The following is a 21523-nucleotide window of genomic DNA, read 5'->3' on the forward strand; positions in this document are numbered from 1 at the left end:
TTGAACAATACTAGGTAGATAAAATCAAATAACACAGGCTGTAGCTGAACTTATATAATTCAAAATTAAACAAGATATAATAATAATAATAAGATTCTTTATTAACATAAATTTTATACAATAGTACTTCCTTACACAGAAAGCCAGAGGAATCTTACAATTTGTTGTTTATACAAGTGATTTTGTTTTATAATAAATAAATAATAATAATAATAATAATAATTAAATAATAATTAATAGATCAAAGCAAAGATGATAATCAATATGTAAAAATGAAGTAGTAATTACAGCGAAAAAGGACTACAAGTTGAGCAGAACATGAAATGACATTGGTTAACTAACTAAGATCGGCACTTACATAAATGTCCTTTACAAACAGCAGGATACGACAAGATGCCATCGCGACATGCCTTGTCTATAGTCCACAGGCCAATGTCGATGTTGAGCGAGTTGAGAGTGTCCAGAGCCACATTGGCGCCTCCGTAGCCAGGTGGGAAGGAGCAGCAGTGCGTAGCACACGCTTCTTGATTAGACCGGGGTTCGAGCCCGTCACCACCAAATACGGAGGATGCGGAAAGGTCAGGGAAGGACCACCGCATGTCCCCGGAGCAATATGACCTTAGTTGCTAATGCTCCTAAAAACCAAATAACAACCAGAGTCACATTAGGGAAGTGTCTCTTGAAATTCTGTAACTGCTGGAGCCTTGAGCACAAGGAGGGGATACTACAGAGATGTCTGCCTGGAAAACGCCAACCAACCGTGTTCCAGATGTTGATGTGATCCTGCTTAGCTGAGCACAGATGAAGGAATGATTTTATTTTTAGCACATGGGCTCTGTGGACTATGGGCGTATATTGGAGGTTTCAGCAGAGAGTAGATTTAGATGTTGTGTAGATCTGGTGCGACCACAATTGGCCCACTTCAGCACCCAAAATTCGAGGCCCCATAGTTTCCTGAGGCTGGTGGGTGGTGCTGCCGACCAAACTTCCACGGCATAGGAGAGTACACTACAGAAGTAAGTTGCAAGTATTTCTTGATTATTTGCTTATTGTGCATTTTGCACAGATCAATTTTCATTCCCCAGAATGCTCTCAGGGTTTTGGAATACTGAGCTTGGATTTGTTTTTTATTGGTGAGGTTGGCATCAAGGATTACTCCTAGGAATTTGGCACTGTCTGTGGGAGTCAGAACATTTCCTGCCAATTCTGGAAGTAGAGAAGATGCAGTATCAGTAGAAGTCATCCGACTTGGCGTAAAGATGAGATAGTTTGACTTCTCTGGATTGACTGACAGGCCAAAAAATTTAGCATACTTACAGAATGTATTTAGGTAGCTATTTACAGATTCAGAGGTGGTTTGTCTTTCTTGTGAATCACCAACATGGCGTTTGCATGGCAAGTAGCAAACAATATCATCAGCATACGATAGGAAAGCTGGAATTTGATCCATTAGTGGAATGAATATTGCTGCAAATAACAAGGCTGAGAGAGAACCACCTTGTGGGATCCCTACTTCGACGCTTTTAGTGACTGTAATGCTATCGCCTTTGAAGTGAAGCATTCTCCTAAATAGCAAATTATTGAGGATCTCGAGCATATTTCCGGATATCCCGTAGAATCTCTCAAGTAAGGCAAGAAGGGCTGTTATTTGGACTGAGTCAAAAGCAGATTTCATGTCCAGAAAAATGGTGTGAAGATCTTCGTTGTCATTCCAGGTGCGAAGTATTTTCTGTAATAATGACTGTAGGCAGGTTACAGTAGATCTATTAGGCATGGCATAATGGGTATGTTCTGGCCTATGCACAAAGATTGCGAGTGCTACATCATTATAGATGCACTTCTTGAGGCATTTCAAGAAGTGAGAGGCAACTGATATTGGCCTGAAGTCAGCCGGTCTTTTTGCACAAGGCTTTTTCGGAACTGCCACGACTCTATGATAACCAGCTTGAAGGCACCTGTGCAAATTTGAGTACTTTGTTGTAGAGTTGAGTGAGCTCTTTGCTGATGAAATAAGAAGCAATTTTTAGACTAAAAAGAGGTATTGCATCAATTCCTATGGTGGACTTGTCAGGTAGTGAATTTATTATTTTTATTAGTTGGTCTTCGGAAATTTCTGTATTATTTGAAGGTGAAGAAATGTTAAATGCTTCGTTCCAAGGATATGCTTCGGACACATGGTGATCTCGCTTAAAACGCAGCACATGCTCACACTATTCCTAGACATCTAAAGATAGAGGGGTGCAAGTATGACTAGTGGACCACACACATTTTCCCCTGGACAGCCAGCCGTTCATGAAATTGTCAATAGCAAATTGTTTACTCTTCTGGAAATCCATCCATGCTTTGAAAAATTTGGCGTATGACTTTTGTGAAGGCCACTTCTTGTAAGAGGCATGGGCTGCCTGTTTTCCCTAAAAGCCTTGGTCAGGAGGTCATTCCACCATGGCTTTGAGTGGGGACTAAGGATGCAAGTTTTGGACATATCATTTCATTATATTAGGTGAAAGGTTTGTTTTATGTTATTAGTTTATTTGATTTAACTAGAATAATAAATATAAAATATTGTGTTGGCTTCTTAAAAATAAATCTAAATCTAAATCACCAATGTGCAGATTCACAATATCTCCAGTAATCCTATATATCCCCAGTAATCCTATTTCACCCATTGGTCACTCCAATTGTTTGTCTAGTTCAGCCTTAAATTAATTTAAGCTATCAACGTCCACAACGACAATTCGAAATCTGTTCCATCAATCAACTATCAGCTGGCTAAAGGCAAACTTCCACACATCTATTCTAAAACTGTCTTTCCTCAATTTGAATCTATCCCCCTTAGATTCTTAATCTGAGCAAGCAGAAGATTCTCATCAACATTGAACCTGTTCAAACCATTCAAGACCTTATACACCTCAATCAGATAACCTCGCAGGTGCCTAGTCTCCAGATGATGCAACTTGCAGAACTTAAGCCTCTCTTGGTAAGAGCACCCCCCCCCTTGTAACTCACGCCAATCTTGTTGCCCTTTTCTGTACTCATTCTAGCAACTCTACAGCCTTCCTAAAATGAGGCCTCCAGCCCTGTACACAGTACTCAAGGTGTGGCCTGACCATTGCCTTATACAAAGAGATAATCACCTCCTTGTGTCTGCTAGTAAAATTCCTATATATCATCGACAAGACTCCATGACCTGCTGTGGCAGCCCATCTGTACTGCTCAGCGAACTTCATATCTGACTGCACAATTACTCCCAGGTCTTTTTTCCTTCTCCACTTTCCTGAGTGTAGTACCACACAGTTGGTACGTTTCTCTTGGATTACTGCTACCTATATGCATAGTGCATGTTTGGACTCACAGGCGTTGCTGCGATATGTTACTGAGTTATGATTTTTTTGTTATTTTCAATATTTTTAGGTAATATTTTGAAACAGTTGTTAATGTGAAAAGTCATAAAATGGATCATAGTAAAACGGGGCCTACATTGTACTATTATATTTTTTTATGTTTGCATATTTTTTTTATGAATTATTTGCAAACTCATAACTGCAGTGACTCAGATAATGAATACTCTGATACCGGGGACTTCCTGTCATACGGTCTCACACAGAATATTTAAATATAATCTTGCACAAATTATGTACCACTACTGATATAAAAGAATTATATAAAAAGATAAATAAGAAAGCTAACTTACCTATATGGACAGTGTTCAGTCCATCCTGCAATTTTGTTAAAAAAAGGAAAGCATTATAACTGCAGCTTTTATTTATTTATTTTTTTTTTAAATTTTATAAATATAATTCTATATAAACAAGACAGAGATGAATGTCACCTATTTTAAAAGAGTGAATAAACAGTTATTTATAGTTTGTGTCAGTTAGAACAAATTTGGATTTTCTGAAATTTCTATTTAAATATTGGATGAAAAAAATATTTAAACTTAAATGTTCAGTGAAAGGCATAATGTGGGAAGTAACTTACAATACTTAATTAATTACAATTTTGTTAAAAATACTATGAACCATGTTTTAGAAAAATTACAAAATTGGCAGTTATTAGTGTCAGTTTATTTTTCTAAAACACGGTGTCTGGTATTTTATTGTAATTTAACTCCCATTTTCATATATTTTTAAAAATATTTTTAAAATATTAATTCATATATTTAAACTATTAAATATTTTAAATTCAAATAACTCTGATGTAATGATTCCGCTGGTCTAGATCAGTGCATGTCAAATGAAGTGTCATAACTTATTATTTGACAAATAAAGATGAAAAGTATTCTTTATACAGTTGATTCCGGTTATTTGGGTCACCAGTTAAATGGGGCAGCCATTTTATTTGGGGCAAATCTTAAAAAACAGAAACCAACCAAGAAAATAGCCAGGGTTTACTCCAAATGGGACAACATGCCGTTTAATTGGGGCAGGAGACCGCAGCACTGGAGATTACCCTACGATTGTCTCCGACCGTACCATGTGATTCGGTCGGATTTCTGGAGGTCACAACCATAAAACAATAAAAACGATTAGCAGTCACCTATTTATTGGGCTTTTCTGTTAGTGCAATCTATCATAAATGGATAGTAAACTTGATCTTATTGAATTTGCGATAATCTGACAGCTGGAATTCTGTGGGTTATTATGGTGAAATGTGTTTACACTTCCATGGAATCTTCAATCATATAAAAAAATTAATTTTCAGAGTCTTCTCTTCATTCCTATTTTTAAATCTTCGTAATTTGTTACTCCGTTCTCACTTGTGCATATCGTTACTCAGAATTTGTGTGTGCCTACTTACTTGCAATTTGTGTGATTGCTTATCTTTTTACTGTTTTAAATTTTAACCCCCACCCACAAATGTCAGTGAACAGAAATGTCAACTAGTTAGTATGTACATATTACAGTACGTATTAATTATTCCGATTATCACGTATATTCTTCTGATTTTCACGTATCATTTTTTTTAATTCGTAAGATAATAAAGGGTAAATCTGTGCTTAATATATTTTTACTTTTATAGTCTGTGGATAATATTCCTCCTACTTTTGCTAATTAGAATCGCTGTTTAATAGAATTAAAATTCGATTCACAAAGGTGATCACAATGACCGGTGCTTACTACACATCGTATAGTGAACGGTACTTTACTATGGTGACTCCATTGTAACGTGATTTGATTATACTCTGAACCAGTCGTAAAGTGGGGGGTCCATTGTATTTTTAACTTTTTTTATGTGACACGTCGGATAGTTGAGGCAGCCACTTAATTGGGCCAAAATGCATTAGTCCCGATGTGTCCCAAATAACTGGAATCGACTGTATTACTATTAATTAGGAAACAATGTCTACATTACTTTTCTCAAAAACTGGCCTTCAGTGTGGAATGAGTCAGATTTTGATTAATAACTTTTTGTTTGAATACACAGTCAGTAAAGTAACCACAATTTAAAAAACAATAGGACCTCATCATTCACAGAAGCTACTGTTGCTAAAGATATCTGCTAAAGATAAATTTGAAAATGGAGAGGTTAAGGGCTTATGACTATTCAATGGTAAAAAGGGATTATGTTTACACCTTTCTAGATAATTTTGTATAAAATAAATTTAGCATTATACAAGTAATATAATATATTTTATGCTTATCAACTATTCATTCATTCTTCCAGATGTACAATGATTAAACACCTAGAGATAACCTAATTATAGAGTTTTTAATATAAATTAACTTTAACATGTTCAAAAAAATCTTTGGGCAATGAAAGTAGGATAAATGCTCACTTGAGAGAACAAAAGTCAAGACATCCTGTTCCGAATCTGGTCAATGGACAAGCTTGGAAGGTCATGGCCATACGTTACATATCAGTATAAAATTTAAATATGTAAAGACATTTAACCCCAGGGGCTCACATCTGGTGAGTATGGGCTTGGCACACCCAGAGTCCTGAGCTGGATATCATTCTTCTCTTTCTTGGTGATTCCCTTCTACTTCTGATTTTTTCTCACTCTCTCTCTCTCTCTCTCTCTCTCTCTCTCTCTCTCTCTCTCACTCATAGGGTAACTCAGAATTTTTTTTTTGGCTGGTGCAGCATAAGCCTCAGGCTTCCTTGCACCATTTGGCTACTACTACTACTACTACTACTATTACTAATAATAATAATAATAATAATAATCTAAAATCGTTTTAATCACGTGGATCGTCAGTGGTGTCGAACCTTTTCCTGTACAGGGGTCATATTCAAAGTTAGATTTGTTTCGTGGGCCACAATGAGCAATTCAAGAAAAATTAGTGTGTCACATTTTCCATATCTTTATACATGTAAAAGGAAATTTCTATTTTCATGTTATCATTTTTTATTTTCAGGCTATATATAAAAAATGTTCTGAATCTGGCCAATGTTCTTGTTTATACTCCAGCACAACCACCAGGTCAGTGGAGTTTACAATCAATCAATACAAATGGTAATCGTATTTAGTAGTCATGGGCTTGAACCCTGGTCCACTCAAAAAGAAAGTGTGCTACTGCACTCGTGCTCCTGACCACTCGGCTATGTCAGACCTTCCAACGGACAAACTTGGAAGGTCATGGCCATACCTTGCATATCATTATAAAATTTAAATATGTAAACACATCTAAAATCCTTTTCATCATTGGATCTGCTTAGATCAGTGGGGACCAACCTTTTCCCATACAGGGGCCATATTCAAAGTTAGATTTGTTTCACAGGCTGCAATGAGTGATTCGAGAAAAATTAGTGTGTTACATTTTCAATATCTTTATACATGTAAAAGGAAGTTTCTATTTTCGTGTTACCGTTTTTTTATTTTCAGTCTATATATAAAAAATGAGAATTCCCAACACTTTTATGTGCAACAAATCTGTCAGTGAGTTATTTTTTAAAATTATAAAAATATGACTTACTTTTGCTTTTAAACGCTCACTTTAGAAAATTTACAACCTTAAAAGGATCACTGCTTTTCAATATTAAGGTGAATAAATAAATATAATGATACACCTAAAATTGAAAATATTCGAAAATTTTATTAAGTACAATACACAATAACATTTACTGAACAAAACTTAACATTTCATGAGATGATTGAGGCTGGATATTTTTAGATGATTGTTCAAAATTTGAACAATCATCTAAATGAACAATCTTGCCAATTCTCAATATGGAATGAAAATGCTCATGTGTTTATTTTTAAATATTTATTTGATTTCATGCTTCAAAACATTTGCTCACAAACATACATTTATCTGAATAAAGCAGTGATTTTCACTGCTTTTGTTTTATTAGCAAAAAATCTTCAGATGAGATAGCCTTGTAGAATTCAAGTAGTTTATATTCACAGTCCATATACTTATTTTTGAAACATGTTTTGGCTTGAAGATCAATAATTTCAAGTTGCAAGCTGAGATTGCAGTTTTCAACCACAGAAGTAAATGAATTCTCAAAAGGAAGTTTCTATTTTCGTGTTACCGTTTTTTTATTTTCAGTCTATATATAAAAAATGAGAATTCCCAACACTTTTATGTGCAACAAATCTGTCAGTGAGTTATTTTTTAAAATTATAAAAATAATCTCAAACAAGCTTATGTCTTGTCATGGGCTCTTCTATCAGCAAATCTACTTTCAAACTCATAAAAAAGTAACTGTAATAATGAGAGGCAACAATTCTTTAGAAATATGTGTTTCTCTTTTAGCTCTGTACAACATTCAAAATGAACAAAATTGTTTTTCTTGATTTGGGATTTAAATAAACACAACTTATTTGGAAATGATTTGATGTCACCATACAAATCAGAGACCAATTTTCCTTTCCCTCATAGTTTTAAATTAGCATTAGCATCAGTAGAGGCATATGATGCAAGAAAGCAAGCTTATTCAGCATCAGCCAAAAAAAAAAAAAAAAAAACACAAGACTCCCATTTCACCCCTCTGTTCATTCAAAATACCTGTCCAGCTGAGCCTTAAATTTGTTTAGGCTATCAACTTCAACAGCAAGTGATGGAAGTCTGTTCCATCAACCAACTACCCGCTGGCTAAAGGCAAATTTCCGCACATCTATTCTACATCTGTCTTTCCTCAATTTGAATTTATGCCCTCTCAGGTGATTATTCTGAGCAAGAAGAAGAATCCCATCAGCATTGAGCATGCTCAAACCATTCAAGGCTTTATACACCTCAATCAGATCACCTCGCCGGTGCCTAGTCGCCAGACTCTGTAATTTGCAAAACTTAAGCCTTTCTTCGTAAGAGCAACCCTTTGTTCCATTCACTAATCTTGTTGCCCTTCTCTGTACTCGCTCCAGCAGCTCTACATCCTTCTTGAAATGAGGCCTCCAGACCTGTATACAGTACTCAAGGTGTGGCCTGACCATTGCCTTATACAGGGGAATAATCACCTCCCTATCCCTGCTAGAAAAATTCCTGTATATCATTGACAAGACACCATGAGCTACTCTTGCAGCTCGTCTGCACTGCTCAGAGAACTTCATATCTGCCTGCACAATTACCCTCAGGTCCTTTTCATTCTCTACCACTGTCAGTGTAGTACCACAGAGTTGATACATTGCTCTGGGGTTACTGTTTCCCATATGTAGTACTTTACATTTGTCAATGTTAAACTTCATTTGCCACCTCTCAGCCCATCTGCTCAACCTTTCCAGATCCTGTTGCAGCAGCATAGCATCAGTAGTGTCCTTAATAACCCTGCCAACCTTTGTATCGTCTGCAAACTTCGACATTAAGCTTGATATACCATCATCAATATCATTTATAAATACAGAAAACAACAATGGACCCAACACTGAACCCTGAGGAACTCCACTAATAACATTAGTCCATGTTGGGCAGTGTCCATTGATCACCACTCTCTGTCTTCTGCCACTCAACCATCCCTTTATCCATAGCAGCAATTTGCCACCAATGCCACACTGCTCCAATTTGTGCAGAAGTCATCCATATGTAACAGTATCAAAAGCCTTTCTAAAAGTTTTTCAACAGTATCAAAAGCCTTTCTAAATTAAGAGCATTTAAATTACTAAAATGTCTGTAAGAATTGCAAGGTCAAACAGCCACTCCATATTTGATAGTTGTTTTATTGGTTTCCCTTTTTCTGTCATAAAAATATCAATTTCCTGATGCAGCTTAAAGAAATGATATAATACTTTGCCCCGACTAATGCGGTTTTAGTTCAATTTTTGTGCAGGCCATATAATAATTATTCGCAGGCTGTAGGTTGGACAGTACTGGCTTAGACTTGTCAGCAGTGAACCTGTGTTGCATTTTGACAGGAATGATCATATAACCATATATATATTTTAATTTTAGATATAAAATGAAAAAGAATTTTGAAAGCAGATAACATTTAGTTTCAAATATAACATTAGATATTGTGATAACAAATAAGATTGTGTTACAGCTTAGCTTACCAGTCAATTAAATCACCCCAAGAATATCACTAATTGATGGCAAAGTTTCCAGCAGCACATGCAACCAGCAATTACTAAGCAAGTTTAGGGCTTGTTGAATGATGAAGTACAAGATCAGTAATGGACAAAGTGCGATCAAGGTGAGAGCCACAAGCAGTCAAAGCAACTATCCACAAAACAAGTTCTCAATGCTTTTCCCCCCACCCTTGCCAGTGCAGAAAATGTCTGTGGCTTCCTTGCATAATACTAATACTAAAAACTTAACCAAATTGGTGAATAGTTGATTTGATGATCAGACTGCCTATTTTTAATACTGATACTATAAATAGTACTAATCAGGAAGTTTTAAGCTTGATTCTCCCTGCAAGTATTGAATTGTAACATAATTCTGTATTATTTGTATGTTTTCTCTGGAAACTAGTGCTGTCATTCACTACTGGTATTGAAAAAAATTATAAAATATATTCTGGAATATCAGAATACAAGGATATTACAATATTTAAAAAGAAAAAAAAATACAGATTTCTTTTTTAGGAAGTTCACTTCTTAATTTTATAGTAAACAGTGATGATTTCCACATCATAAAATAATTTAATCCAAATATGTTTAAAACTTGCCTCTACAAAAAATGTAAATTTTTATTTTAGCAAAAATGATTATATAATAATAATAATGTAATGTGCAGTACATGCATTTTCTTTGAGGGAGGTTTACACCAACATATTTGTGAATGTACACTTAGTGCAATATGTAAAAGTGACAATATAAATCCATCGCTCTTCTACTTACAGGTGCAAGATAGCTTCCAATTCCTGGTTCTCCTTTTTGTCCTTTAATTCCAATTCCTGGCTCTCCTTTCTGAGCTGCAGTTCCAGGAGTCCCAGGTCGTCCCTGGATGAAACAATACATAATAAATTTGTTAAATTTATATCAGATTTAATAAAACTGGTAGATACAAAAAATGATTAATATGCTTGTCATTAAAATACATTGCCTGTAAATATTTCAAAGTTAGTTCAATAAAAAGCACTTTTATTATATCTGTGGAAATAAGTATAAAGATATAATTTGTAAAAAACATTCAGAATGGGCACTAGTTTACTTTCTTGAAAATAAAAGTATAAAATAAAAGATAAAAAAAAAATATATTTCTGCTTAGAATTTTGAAAGTGCTAAATCTGTTGCTGCTACAGGCACCATGTTACTTATTTCATTATGATCGATGTTACAGCAAAAGCCAACTTCCTCTTCATTCTGAGGGTGCAGTCTCAACTCTCAAATAACACACAAAGTCTAATTTCATGCTGGAAGAGGCTTCTGGGTTAGGTTGCAATTAATCTCAATACCTTTATTCTAACAGACTGAAACTAGAAGGAATTTGGGTGGTGGTATGTGGAAGCAGAAAAGGGGACCCTGCAAATCTATGTTGAGGGACTTGCTGTTTTCTTGATGTGTATGGCATATCTAAAAATTTCACATATCATGTACCTCAATTCCATCTTAATCTAAGTCAGTTTTCATTTATAATCTTCTAACTCCACCTGAACTATCAGTTTTCTCTTTCCTCATTATACAATTTTATTTATTATTTTATTATTATTTTTTAAAGATAATTATGTGCATTTCTTCTGATATTCCTAATTAGGGCAGCCTAACTTATAACTTTCGTTTTTACCACTCTTGGCTCAAAATCTTCTCATCCCACTCATCAAATTCATTTGCTACTTTTAAATATGCCATAATCACTCTAAACTTCAATTTTGTTTCCTTAAACTCTTGCACCCTCTCCATTTAAATTTCTATAACTGTAAAACAATTTCCCTTTGGTGATGTTAATGTTTATAATTCAAAATGACTCATTTTTCATTTGTACTGTTTCAGTTGAGGGAGGGAGATACTGTGACATCTGTCATCACTAATAATCTCAGAAAAATTCTTTCTTACCTACAAAAATACAGATACTTCTAACTCCAGGTCAGGTCATGGAGTCTTGTCAATGATACATAGGAATTTTGCTAGCAGGGACAGGGAGGTGATTATCCTGTTATACAAGGCAATGGTCAGGCCACACCTAGAGTACTGTGTACAGGTCTGGAGGCCTCATTTTAGGAAGGATGTAGAGCTGCTGGAACGAGTGCAGAGAAGGGCAACAAGATTAGTGAATGGAACAAAGAGTTGCTCTTATGAAGAAAGGCTTAAGTTCTGCAAATTGCAGCACCTGTAGAGTAGGCACCTGCAAGGTGATCTGCTTGAAGTGTATAAGGCCTTGAATGGGTTGAGCAAGCTGAATGCTGATGGAATTCTTCCTCTTGCTCAGATTAAAAACCTGAGGGGGCATAAATTCAAATTGGGGAAAGACAGCTATAGAATAGATGTGCGGAAATTTGCCTTTAGCCAGCGGGTTGTTGATTTAAGGAACAGACTTCCATCTTTTGTTATGGAAGTTGATAGCCTAAATAAATTTAAGGCTGAGCTGGACAGGTATTTGGAATGAACGGAGGGGTGAAATGGGAACTTTATTTTATTTTATTATTTTATTTTTTGACTGATGCTGCATAAGCTTGCTTTCTTGCATCGTATGCTAATGATTTAACAACTTTAATCTACTAACATCTACTAATGCTAATGATTTAACAACTTTAATCTTTCTCATCGAATACACTTTAAAGTATATGACAGATGTTAGCTATCTCCTAAGAAACTCATAATTCATATAACTCAAGGATGATTTTTGTCTTCTTTCCTTCTGCTTTCCCTGTACTGATTCTTTCTCTAAAGAAATGTAATGCAGCTGTGAAAAATCTTCCCCCTTTTCCACTAATTCTGAGTGCCTTATCCTTCCTTCCACCCATCTATCAAATTAAATAGCTAAATGAAGAAAATCTGCAAAAAGAGTTTTACAGAATATTTCCTGTACACAAACTTCCTCATATTCAGCCTATTCCTTAAAAAAAAAAAAAAAAAGAGAGAGAGAAAATAAATGCGATTGGCTGAATTTTTGCTACCCTTTATCATCAATTACTAAAACTTCCAATTTGATTAATGAGCACTAAAATGGATTCCAATAGTACTGACCTACAGAGGATCTACTGACTTATATCACTAATCTGTGCACAAATTGTAATCAAAAATTCAAAGAAACTCAAGCAGTAAACTTGATTGAGTTTGGCATAACAGTCTTTTAGCAAGTTCTCACGTTACTGGTCTGTCTTTTATTATTTGTAGCTATTCACCCAATTTCCTTGCTAAATGCTCAGTGAATGTGATGGGTGGTTATTTATATTCACAAAGGCTGATTCTGCCTTGACCTGGCTAGCTGCAATTTCTGCAAATGACCCAGCCAAATGACTGCAAACCCTATCAATTGCAAAACTGTGGATTAGGATTGCAGTCAATCACTTTTCCTTGTCTGACACTCTGTACTGCACAAACAATCAAAAATTCTTAAATAGCCTCAACCCACATAAATGCAGAACTGAATCTCCAGGATATTCTTAACTCTTTAAGGCTTTAAAAGTGTTAAGTTCACTTAACTTTTTTAAAGCCTATAAACTTCAATTAGGTCACCAGGCAGATGTCTAATTTCTAGAATTGCAATTTACACAACTCCAGTTCTGTAAATTGTAATTCTAGCAATTTATATTTATCAGTTTTTCTTGGTAAGAATATCCTTTTGCATAGAACTAATTTGTTTCTCTTCTCTGTATCCTTTCCAATGGATCTATATACTTCCTAAAATAAGGTTTCCAAATCGGTAACCAGATATGGCCTAACTACTGTCTTATACAGAAACCCCATGAACTGGTCTGGCAGCCTATTTGCACTGCTCAGGGAACTTCATGTCAGACTATACAATTACCACTAGGTAAAAATAGTTATAATCCTATGTTAACAATGAAAAAAATTTTTTTTGTAGCTAAAGGAATTTAAACAATTTGTGTATATTTTCCAAGAAACGACAGGGGGTCATGTGCCCTGGTGCCCCTACCCTGAATCCACCTATGTAGTATAAAGCTTTTCTGAAATGTAAGTGTATGATGTCAAAATTATTATTCACATCCATTTCCTTTGTGGCAACCTCACAGCAGTTAATCAGACTGGTCAGTCATGATCTACTTTTAACAAATCCAAACTATGACTGCCTTATGGCTCCACTCCTATCATCAATATGATCTTGTATGGCTTCTTAAACTACTGATTGTATTATTTTCACTGGCACAGAGGTTAAACTTAAAGGTCTGTATTTATCCGTTTCATCCTTTGAGCCCCTCTTTGAATAGACGATACATTTGTGCATCTCCAATCTGTAGGAACCTTCCCTGAATCTAGGAATGCTCTCATTATTATGGCTAAAAGTTTGACTACCTCTTTTGCAGTTTATTCAAATACAATAAACCCTTGCTAATCCGGTTACAGTTAATACAGATGTCAGATAATCTGGATCGAAATATGAAAAATTCTGTTCACAGTTGAGTACTTTGAAAGATACACAGGATTTAGGAAGGCATATGAGTCACTCTGACTGTGCGTTGATTGAGTGTGCAAAACAGCAAGAAGTTTTCAGCACTTCTTTGGGCCAATGCAGATGGAACTCACCAGTAAAGTTGTGGTTGGCAAGGCTAAGAACCCAATAGGCAATATGCGTATAGTCTTTTAATTCCCTTGGCATTAAAAGACTGTGCGCAGTCAAACTGTATGCGCATATTGCCTGTTGTCTACTACAACCCGCAAATGCTTGATTCGTACAAGAAATTATGAAGAATTGGTTCCATAATCATGTCATACCCGAAGTAAAGAGGTACTAGAAAGAAGTGTTGAAAAATCCAGATTACCGATAAAAGCACTTATAATCCTCGACAATGCCCTGCACATCCAGATATTGAAAATATGTCCTGTAAGGAGTTCTTGGCTTTGCCGTCAAACACAACTGCTTTAATACAGCCCATGGACCAAGGCATCATTATGGCCTGCAAGAAGCTCTATAAGCACAAGTTCCTTCATGAAGTGTAGTGTTGGAAGACAGAATGGATGAAGATGATAATGACACAAGAGGAAGACCACCTACAGAAAATATCAAATCATACAATATCAAGTCTGCTATCTTCAACTGGGTCAATGCAGGGAGGGACACTATAAAGGAAACTTTAGTGAATGGCTGGTTAAAAAAACTCTTGCAAAATACAGATGGTGATATTGACTTTAAGTGATTAGAGCCAGAGGACTTTCAGACTGTGCTGAGGGCAGCTGGAGAGACTGAAGTAACAAAAGGAAATATCCCAGATTGGCCTGCACTGGAAGAAGGAGATCCTGGATTTCAGATATGGAAGAAGAATCAGATAATGAACTAGATGAACCACAAGAATCTACAATTAAGAAGAAACTTCTTAGCTCCGCAAGAGATGGCATTGATGCAATAATCAATGATGTGGGCCTTTCAACAAATTGCAGGGGATATTATGAACACCTAAAAACTGTGAGGGAAATCCTAATTAAAGAACAGCAACAGAGATCTGTTCAGACAAAATGTGACAGTTTCTTCAAACATGCATTATTACATTCAAAAACAAGTACAACTTCTGAGTCTTCTATTGATGGATAAATGTATTCTCTTTTTAGTTTTAAAATAAAGGCTCTACAGTGATATTTTTTTTATTTATTTTCATCACAACTACCTATATCATTAAATTTTTTCTAAGTTTTTTCATCTTTTACTTCACTAATCCGGACTATTGCTTAATCCAGATGACCTTTCCCCAAATTAATCTGGATTAGCGAGGGTTTACTGTATAATGGATATATCCCATGAGCCTCAGATGCTTTGTTCACTTTTAGCTGCAGCAATTTCTCTTCTGCCTTCCTTTAAGTTATTATAAAATCATTTAAACTGTCAATCAGTATTAGAAAAACATCTGCTTAAGCTATCTCTAAAAATTTCATATGTGAATGTAGATGCTAATTATTTATTCAGTTTGTCAGGAAGCTGTACATGATCATCAACAGTTATGCCATTCATATGGAATGGACCAATGCAGTTCATTCTTTTTCTTCTAATATTAGAAAAGAATTCCTTGCTACTTTTCTTTACACCCTTAGCCTAAGACTTCTCATAATCTGCCATAACATTCCTAACCCCCCCCCCCTGAGTAACTAGACTACAGACTAATCTGAACTTACTGTGGGGCTCTGTGTCCCCCAACAACTTATAATCATCATATGCATTTTTCTTCTCTTTCACTAAACTCATCAGTTTATCAAATACCCAATTTGGTCTAATCCTTGAATAATATCTACATGAGGTCATAATAAGTAATAAGTGTTATTATAAAATACAGGATTTTTATACTTTTTTGGTACTTTAGTGGCACTAGAGTATACATTTCTCAATCCCGTACTTTTTTTTTTTTTTTGGCTAAATATTACATCCCACAAACCGAAGGATAGAGTAGAAGCACCTTTCATTTATGAGATCTTCATACACTTTATCAAGATTTTCATATTGTATTTATTCAGCCTTTTTGGGGTATATACACTTCAAAAATGCAATTCAAATAGTGACATATACATCTGATCAGTTAAAAATGCATATTAATACTACTACTACTACTACACCTCTTGCAAACATTTATATCAGCTTTGGTACAAAACGGAGATATGTAACAACATTCTAATTTGCAATCAGCAATGAAATATAGATAAAAGGCAGAGTATATTTTTAAGAAAATTTATTCTACAATACTAAAATATAATAATTATCATTTTTTTTTTGACAGAATGCAAACTTTTTAAATATTTTAAGTGTTCTTTGGAAAGAAATAATTTGCATTAACATGTAGTATTTTTCATAAACCAACAAATGTTAGTCTTTACCTGTGTTATCATTGAACCATCCAGCAGCTCAAAAAAAGTTCATTGCACAATTTTTAGGTAATCATAAGTTTACTACAAAATGAGACTATAAAAACTAAAAATATATATAAATTTAAAATAAGAATCACTATGATCATAAGCCAACAAACAGGGGTGTATGCAGTGCTTTTTTTTTTTTTTTTTTTTTAGCACATCAGCTTCTGTGGCCATAATGCACCTCCCAAAGTTTTTGCATTTTACTGTGATCCAAGCCTGAGGTGGGATTCAAACCTGCAACCTTTGGGTTGCCAAGCAGGCACTTGACCTACCTGGCTAGCCCGGTTGGCTATGCAGAGCTAATCGGTCCTGAGTCATATGAACCATTTATTAAAGTTTAATGCACTTTCATTTAAAAAACTATTACCATGTAGAATCTATTGACAGAGCACAAAAATATATAATTATAATATAGGACAATTTAGAATTCTGCTAAACTTCAGAAGCATGCAGATAAATTAACAGTGGCAAATGATGCATGAAAACAAGCTTATACAGCATCAGCCAAAAAAACCTTTCCACATCACCTGCCCATCCTTTGCAAAAGTTTGTCTAGTTCTTCCTTGGATTTATTCAAACTACCCACTAACACAACAGATGGAAGCTTCTTCAACAAACAACTACTCACAGGATGAAGGCATATATCTATTCTGCAACCATCACGTGTGAAGTCTGAGCAAGAAGAAGAATGCCATCAGCAATGAACTTGCTCAACCCAATCAAATCTTTAAATATCACAATCAGATTATTATGCAGTTGCCTAATCTCCAGATGCTGTAATTCATTAAAATGAAAATGCATTTCATTTCCACTCAGGGTAGTGGAAAATGAAAAACACCTGGGGATAATTGAGCAGTAAGAGTTCTAAACTGCAGTACAGAAAGATTATAATACACTGAATAAACTGGAAAAGGTTTATATGCTACAGTTCAATCTACAGCAATTATTCAAAATCTTGACTGCCAGCTTGGATGCTGAGATTTTCATTTGCCTATTCAGCATATAACCAAATTAAGAACTTTAGCATTATTAATACATCTTGTGACATCAAAAATTCACCGAAGTCATACTTCTTCCACCCACTTCATGTTCTTTTTTTTTTTTTTTTTTATGACAACCCCAAACACGACAGGTATTAGAACCTATAGTACTTAGTACCGTGCTTGGGTTGGAGGTTGAGAAGACGAAAGAAGATATTTGTCGACATTAGATTTGAACTTCTGTAGACTTTAATTTTCAGGAAATATGTATGAAGGAAGGTTGTTCCAGAAAATGGCAGTTGAATGAATAAACAAGGAAGATGAAAAGTTGGTTCTGTGTGTTTCAAGTTGGACAGTAAATGGATGTTGGCTGGTGGCGGCATGTGTTAAGACTGTTTTGAAAGAGAGAGCGGGAATTATAGAAGCCAAGTCAGAAGAACAGTCCCCATGGAAGTATCTGTAGAAAATGCATGCAGCAGAAACAGTACGTCTATGAGACAGCAAGTGGAAAGACTGTTAGAGATGAGTCATTAATTAACCTAACTGCCCTCTTCTGAATGGAATCTAGAAGCCTGAGAGAGGTTTTGGGGACACCGCCCCAGATGTGGGAACAGTATTCCATGGTAGGGTGGATTTGCAATTTGTACAGAGTGAACAGCTGTTTGGATGAAAAGTAACGCCAAGAGAAAACCAAGTTTTTTTAATGCAGAGGAAGCAATATTTATAGTGTGCTTGTGCCAAGAGAGATTAGAAGTCAGGGTAATCCCCAAAAGAGATATATCACCTTGCCTAGAAATCAGAGTGTCACCAAAGATAAGCATAGGAACAGAAGATCCTTTTTGCGAAATATAAGACAACTGAGTTTTAGAAGGTTTGAAATGAAGTAAGTTGTCTTTGCCCCAGTGGCCAATTACCTGGAGATCGGCATTTAAGGAATTGGTAGCGAATATTCAAGAACTTGAAGCTGATTGAGCAGGGCAAGGTTTCTCAAAATGGAAAGTGGAATGCAATGTGCTATCATCGGCAAAACTATGGACAGGATTTCCAGTCAGTGGAAGAAGGTCATTAATATACAAGAGGAAAAAAGTGGGGGAAAGAACTGAACCTTGGGGGGACACCAGCATTAGTGGAGAAGTTAGAAGACAGAGAGCCATCTATCATCACCCTCAGTGCACAATCAGAGAGAAAACTGGATAACCAATTACAAAAAACAGTTGGCAAACCATAAGATGGAAGCTTGTTTTGAAGACCTTTATGCCAAACACGATCGAAAGCCTTTGAGATGTCAAGAGTAACTGCTTGTGTTTCACAGAATGTTTCCATTGAATTTGTCCATAAATGGGTAACATAAGCCAGAACATCACCGGTGGAGTGACACTGACAGAATCCATACTGGCGATTGTTGATCAGACGGAAGGTTTTTAGGTAGTTTTTAAGAGTTGCTGATTAATTGATTTCTCCATTACTTTAGAAAGAGTGGAAATAATTGCAATGGGACGATAATTGGGACACTTTCATATCCCACCCTTTTTAGGAACTGGTTGGATACAAGCAAATTTCCAAGCAGAAGGAAAAACACCTTTGGAATGAGAAAGTGAAAAAAGTTGGCGAAGAACAGGAGTTCTTTGCCGCCTTTTCAGGTAAGTTCATGAGCACAGGTTTTGAGAACAAGTGGAGAAATAACATCAGGACCTGGCGCTTTCGTAGCATCAAGATTTGTGAAAATCCTTCTGACATCCTTTTGACGGAAGACCACAGGAAGCATTGAATGGAGTGTGTTGAGAATGGTGGGAGGTGTTTTACCAAGATCATTAATACACGAGTTGGAAGAAAAATGGGATGCTAGCAGGTCAGCTTTATTCTTGGCTGAAGTGACAACAGAACCATCTGGATTTGAAAGAGGTGGGAGCAGACATGGGCAAAAGTTTCGGCCAACAGCTTTGGCAAGAGACCAGAATGCTCGGCTACCATTACGGCAAGAAGCAAGTTTTCTACTCTTAGCCTGTTCAAACTCTAGTTTGGACTGGTTAATAACTGCTTTACAATTGTTGCGAATTTTGGTGTAGGCAGAAAATCAAAACTGAAGAATTGGAAACAAGCCAATTATGATATGCAACATTCTTCTCGTGAACAGCCTTAGCACATTTATTGGAAAACCAAGGTTTAGATAAAGGACAAGATTTTAAAGTGGCGTGTGGAATAAAGGATTCCATTCCTGCAAGAATAATTTCACTGACACAATCTGAGCAAACATTAACATCAGAAGTTTTGAAACAGTAATCCGACCAAGGAAAAGAAGAAAAGAAGTCTCGCAGGTCATCCCATTTTGCATTCTTGTAATGCCAAACAACACGAGGCTGAGGATAGCTATAAGATAAAGGTTCCATTGGAGAAGAGACAATCACCAAGTTGTGATCTGAGGTGCCTAAAGAACCACTCACTTCAACTGTGTACTTAGAAGGGTTGTTTGTGAGAAAAAGATGAAGCGTATTGGCTGTATGGTTAGGATTGTCCAGTATTCTTGTAGGTAAATGAACAATCTGTGCAAGAACATTGGTAATTGCAAAAGCCTCAGCATCTCAACCAGCTGGGTCGGTGTGACTAGAAAATGGAAGCCAGCTGGAGTGGTGATCATTAAAATCACCAAGGAAAATTACCTCACTATTAGGAAAGTTGGACTGGAGAAAGTAAAGTTGCAAAGAGAGGAAGTCAAAGATTTCCAAGTGATTAGTGGAGTTGGGAGAACAGTAGAGACAACAGATGAATTTGACAGAATGAGGTAAAGAGATTTTAAGAAAGAGAAGATCAAAAAGAGGAGATTCCAAATTACCAAGTCTCTGACAAGGAATATCAATACAGAGATATGCAGAAGTACCACCTTTGAGGCGAAAGAAATCATACAGCGAATAATTTGGGCAACTGAGATGAGCAGTAGTTGAATCAACCGATAACTAAGATTCTTTCAGAAAAAGTACATGGGGTTTAGTAGACTGCAAGTGGAAATGGACATTGTTGAGATTAGAATGGGACCACGTATATTTGTGAAATGAACTAGGAAGTGTTTGGGAGGTTTAGATCTTTTCGCAGATAAGTTTACTCTATTAGTTTGACAATTCATGGTGTATTCAATAGTAAGAAATGGGGAAGTAATGAAATTTTTGGATATGGCTTACACATGGTAAGAATATACCCAGATCCTTGACATAACATGGCCTTAACAATGCCCCCCCCCATACACACTACTTGGACTCCCTCCAGCCACTATATGGCAGAGTAGAGGTAGCATGATTATACACTAGCTGATCCAGAAGCCTCCTAAAGAGTTACCAATAAGTTTGGTCTAGTGTACTAACAAGCGGCCGGCCTGCGAACACTGTTTTAGAGCTGTACCCTCAAAATGTAAGGAAGATTGGATCTCGCCATGATGTCCATCATAAACTAAAAAGTCATCAGTCATACTGCATGATGGAAGAGATGGGGAAAGGTTGACCGGAACTTATTTCACACTCATACACTATATTTTCCATCTAAACTCAGCATACAGCCATGGTTGATCCACTGGCCAAGTGTTGCCAGAAGATGTACACTCCAAATAACTGGTTGCTGAGAGTGCCACATCACACTACACGTTTAGAAAAGAATGACTTTGGAATTTATTTTCCACTGTATTGTGTGAAAAACAGTATCATGAGCCCATGTACGGACGTTTTTGGTGTTGCTGACAACATGGAGTAAGATGTGCCTTGTCGGTGAACAAAATATAGCAAGGCAAACTGGGATGAAAATCTAACTAGTTGAAATTCAGCTAGCAGAATTCCAACTAATTAGCATTAGTAGAGGCATATGATGCAAAAAAGCAAGCTTAAATAGCATCAGTCAAAAAAAAAAAGACCACCTAGTTTCACCCATCCATTCACTCCAAAAGTTTGTCTGGTTCAGTCTTGAATTTATTTAAGCTGTCAGCTTCCACAACAACAGATGGAAGGTTGTTCCAGCAATCAACCATCTGCTGGCTATAGGCAAATTTCTGCTCATCTATTTTACAACTGTCTTTCCTAAATTTGAATTTATGGCCCCCTCAGGTACGGAATCTGAGCAAGAGGAAGAATCTCATCAGCAATGAGCTTGCTCAAATCATTCGCTGCCTTATATACCTCAATCAGATCACTTTGCGGGTGCCTAGTCTCCAGACTTGGCAATTTGCAGA

General features: G+C 36.1%; 1 protein-coding gene across 1 annotated transcript in view; it reads right to left on the reverse strand.

The window, feature by feature from the left end:
* The window catches only part of LOC150075973 (uncharacterized), a 369694-nt gene that overhangs the window by 91446 nt on the left and 256725 nt on the right, over positions 1–21523 (reverse strand). Inside the window, exons 18-19 of the mRNA XM_090387222.1 lie at positions 10223–10324; positions 3692–3716 (exon numbers count right to left, since the gene is read on the reverse strand). Of these exons, the coding sequence (XP_090243348.1) occupies positions 3692–3716; positions 10223–10324 (127 nt within the window). The remainder of the gene's footprint in view (positions 1–3691; positions 3717–10222; positions 10325–21523) is intronic.

This window comes from Mastigoproctus giganteus, chromosome 13 (genome assembly GCF_048544385.1).
Source record: "Mastigoproctus giganteus isolate SK-2022 chromosome 13, ASM4854438v1, whole genome shotgun sequence".
Lineage (NCBI taxonomy): Eukaryota > Metazoa > Arthropoda > Arachnida > Uropygi > Thelyphonidae > Mastigoproctus > Mastigoproctus giganteus.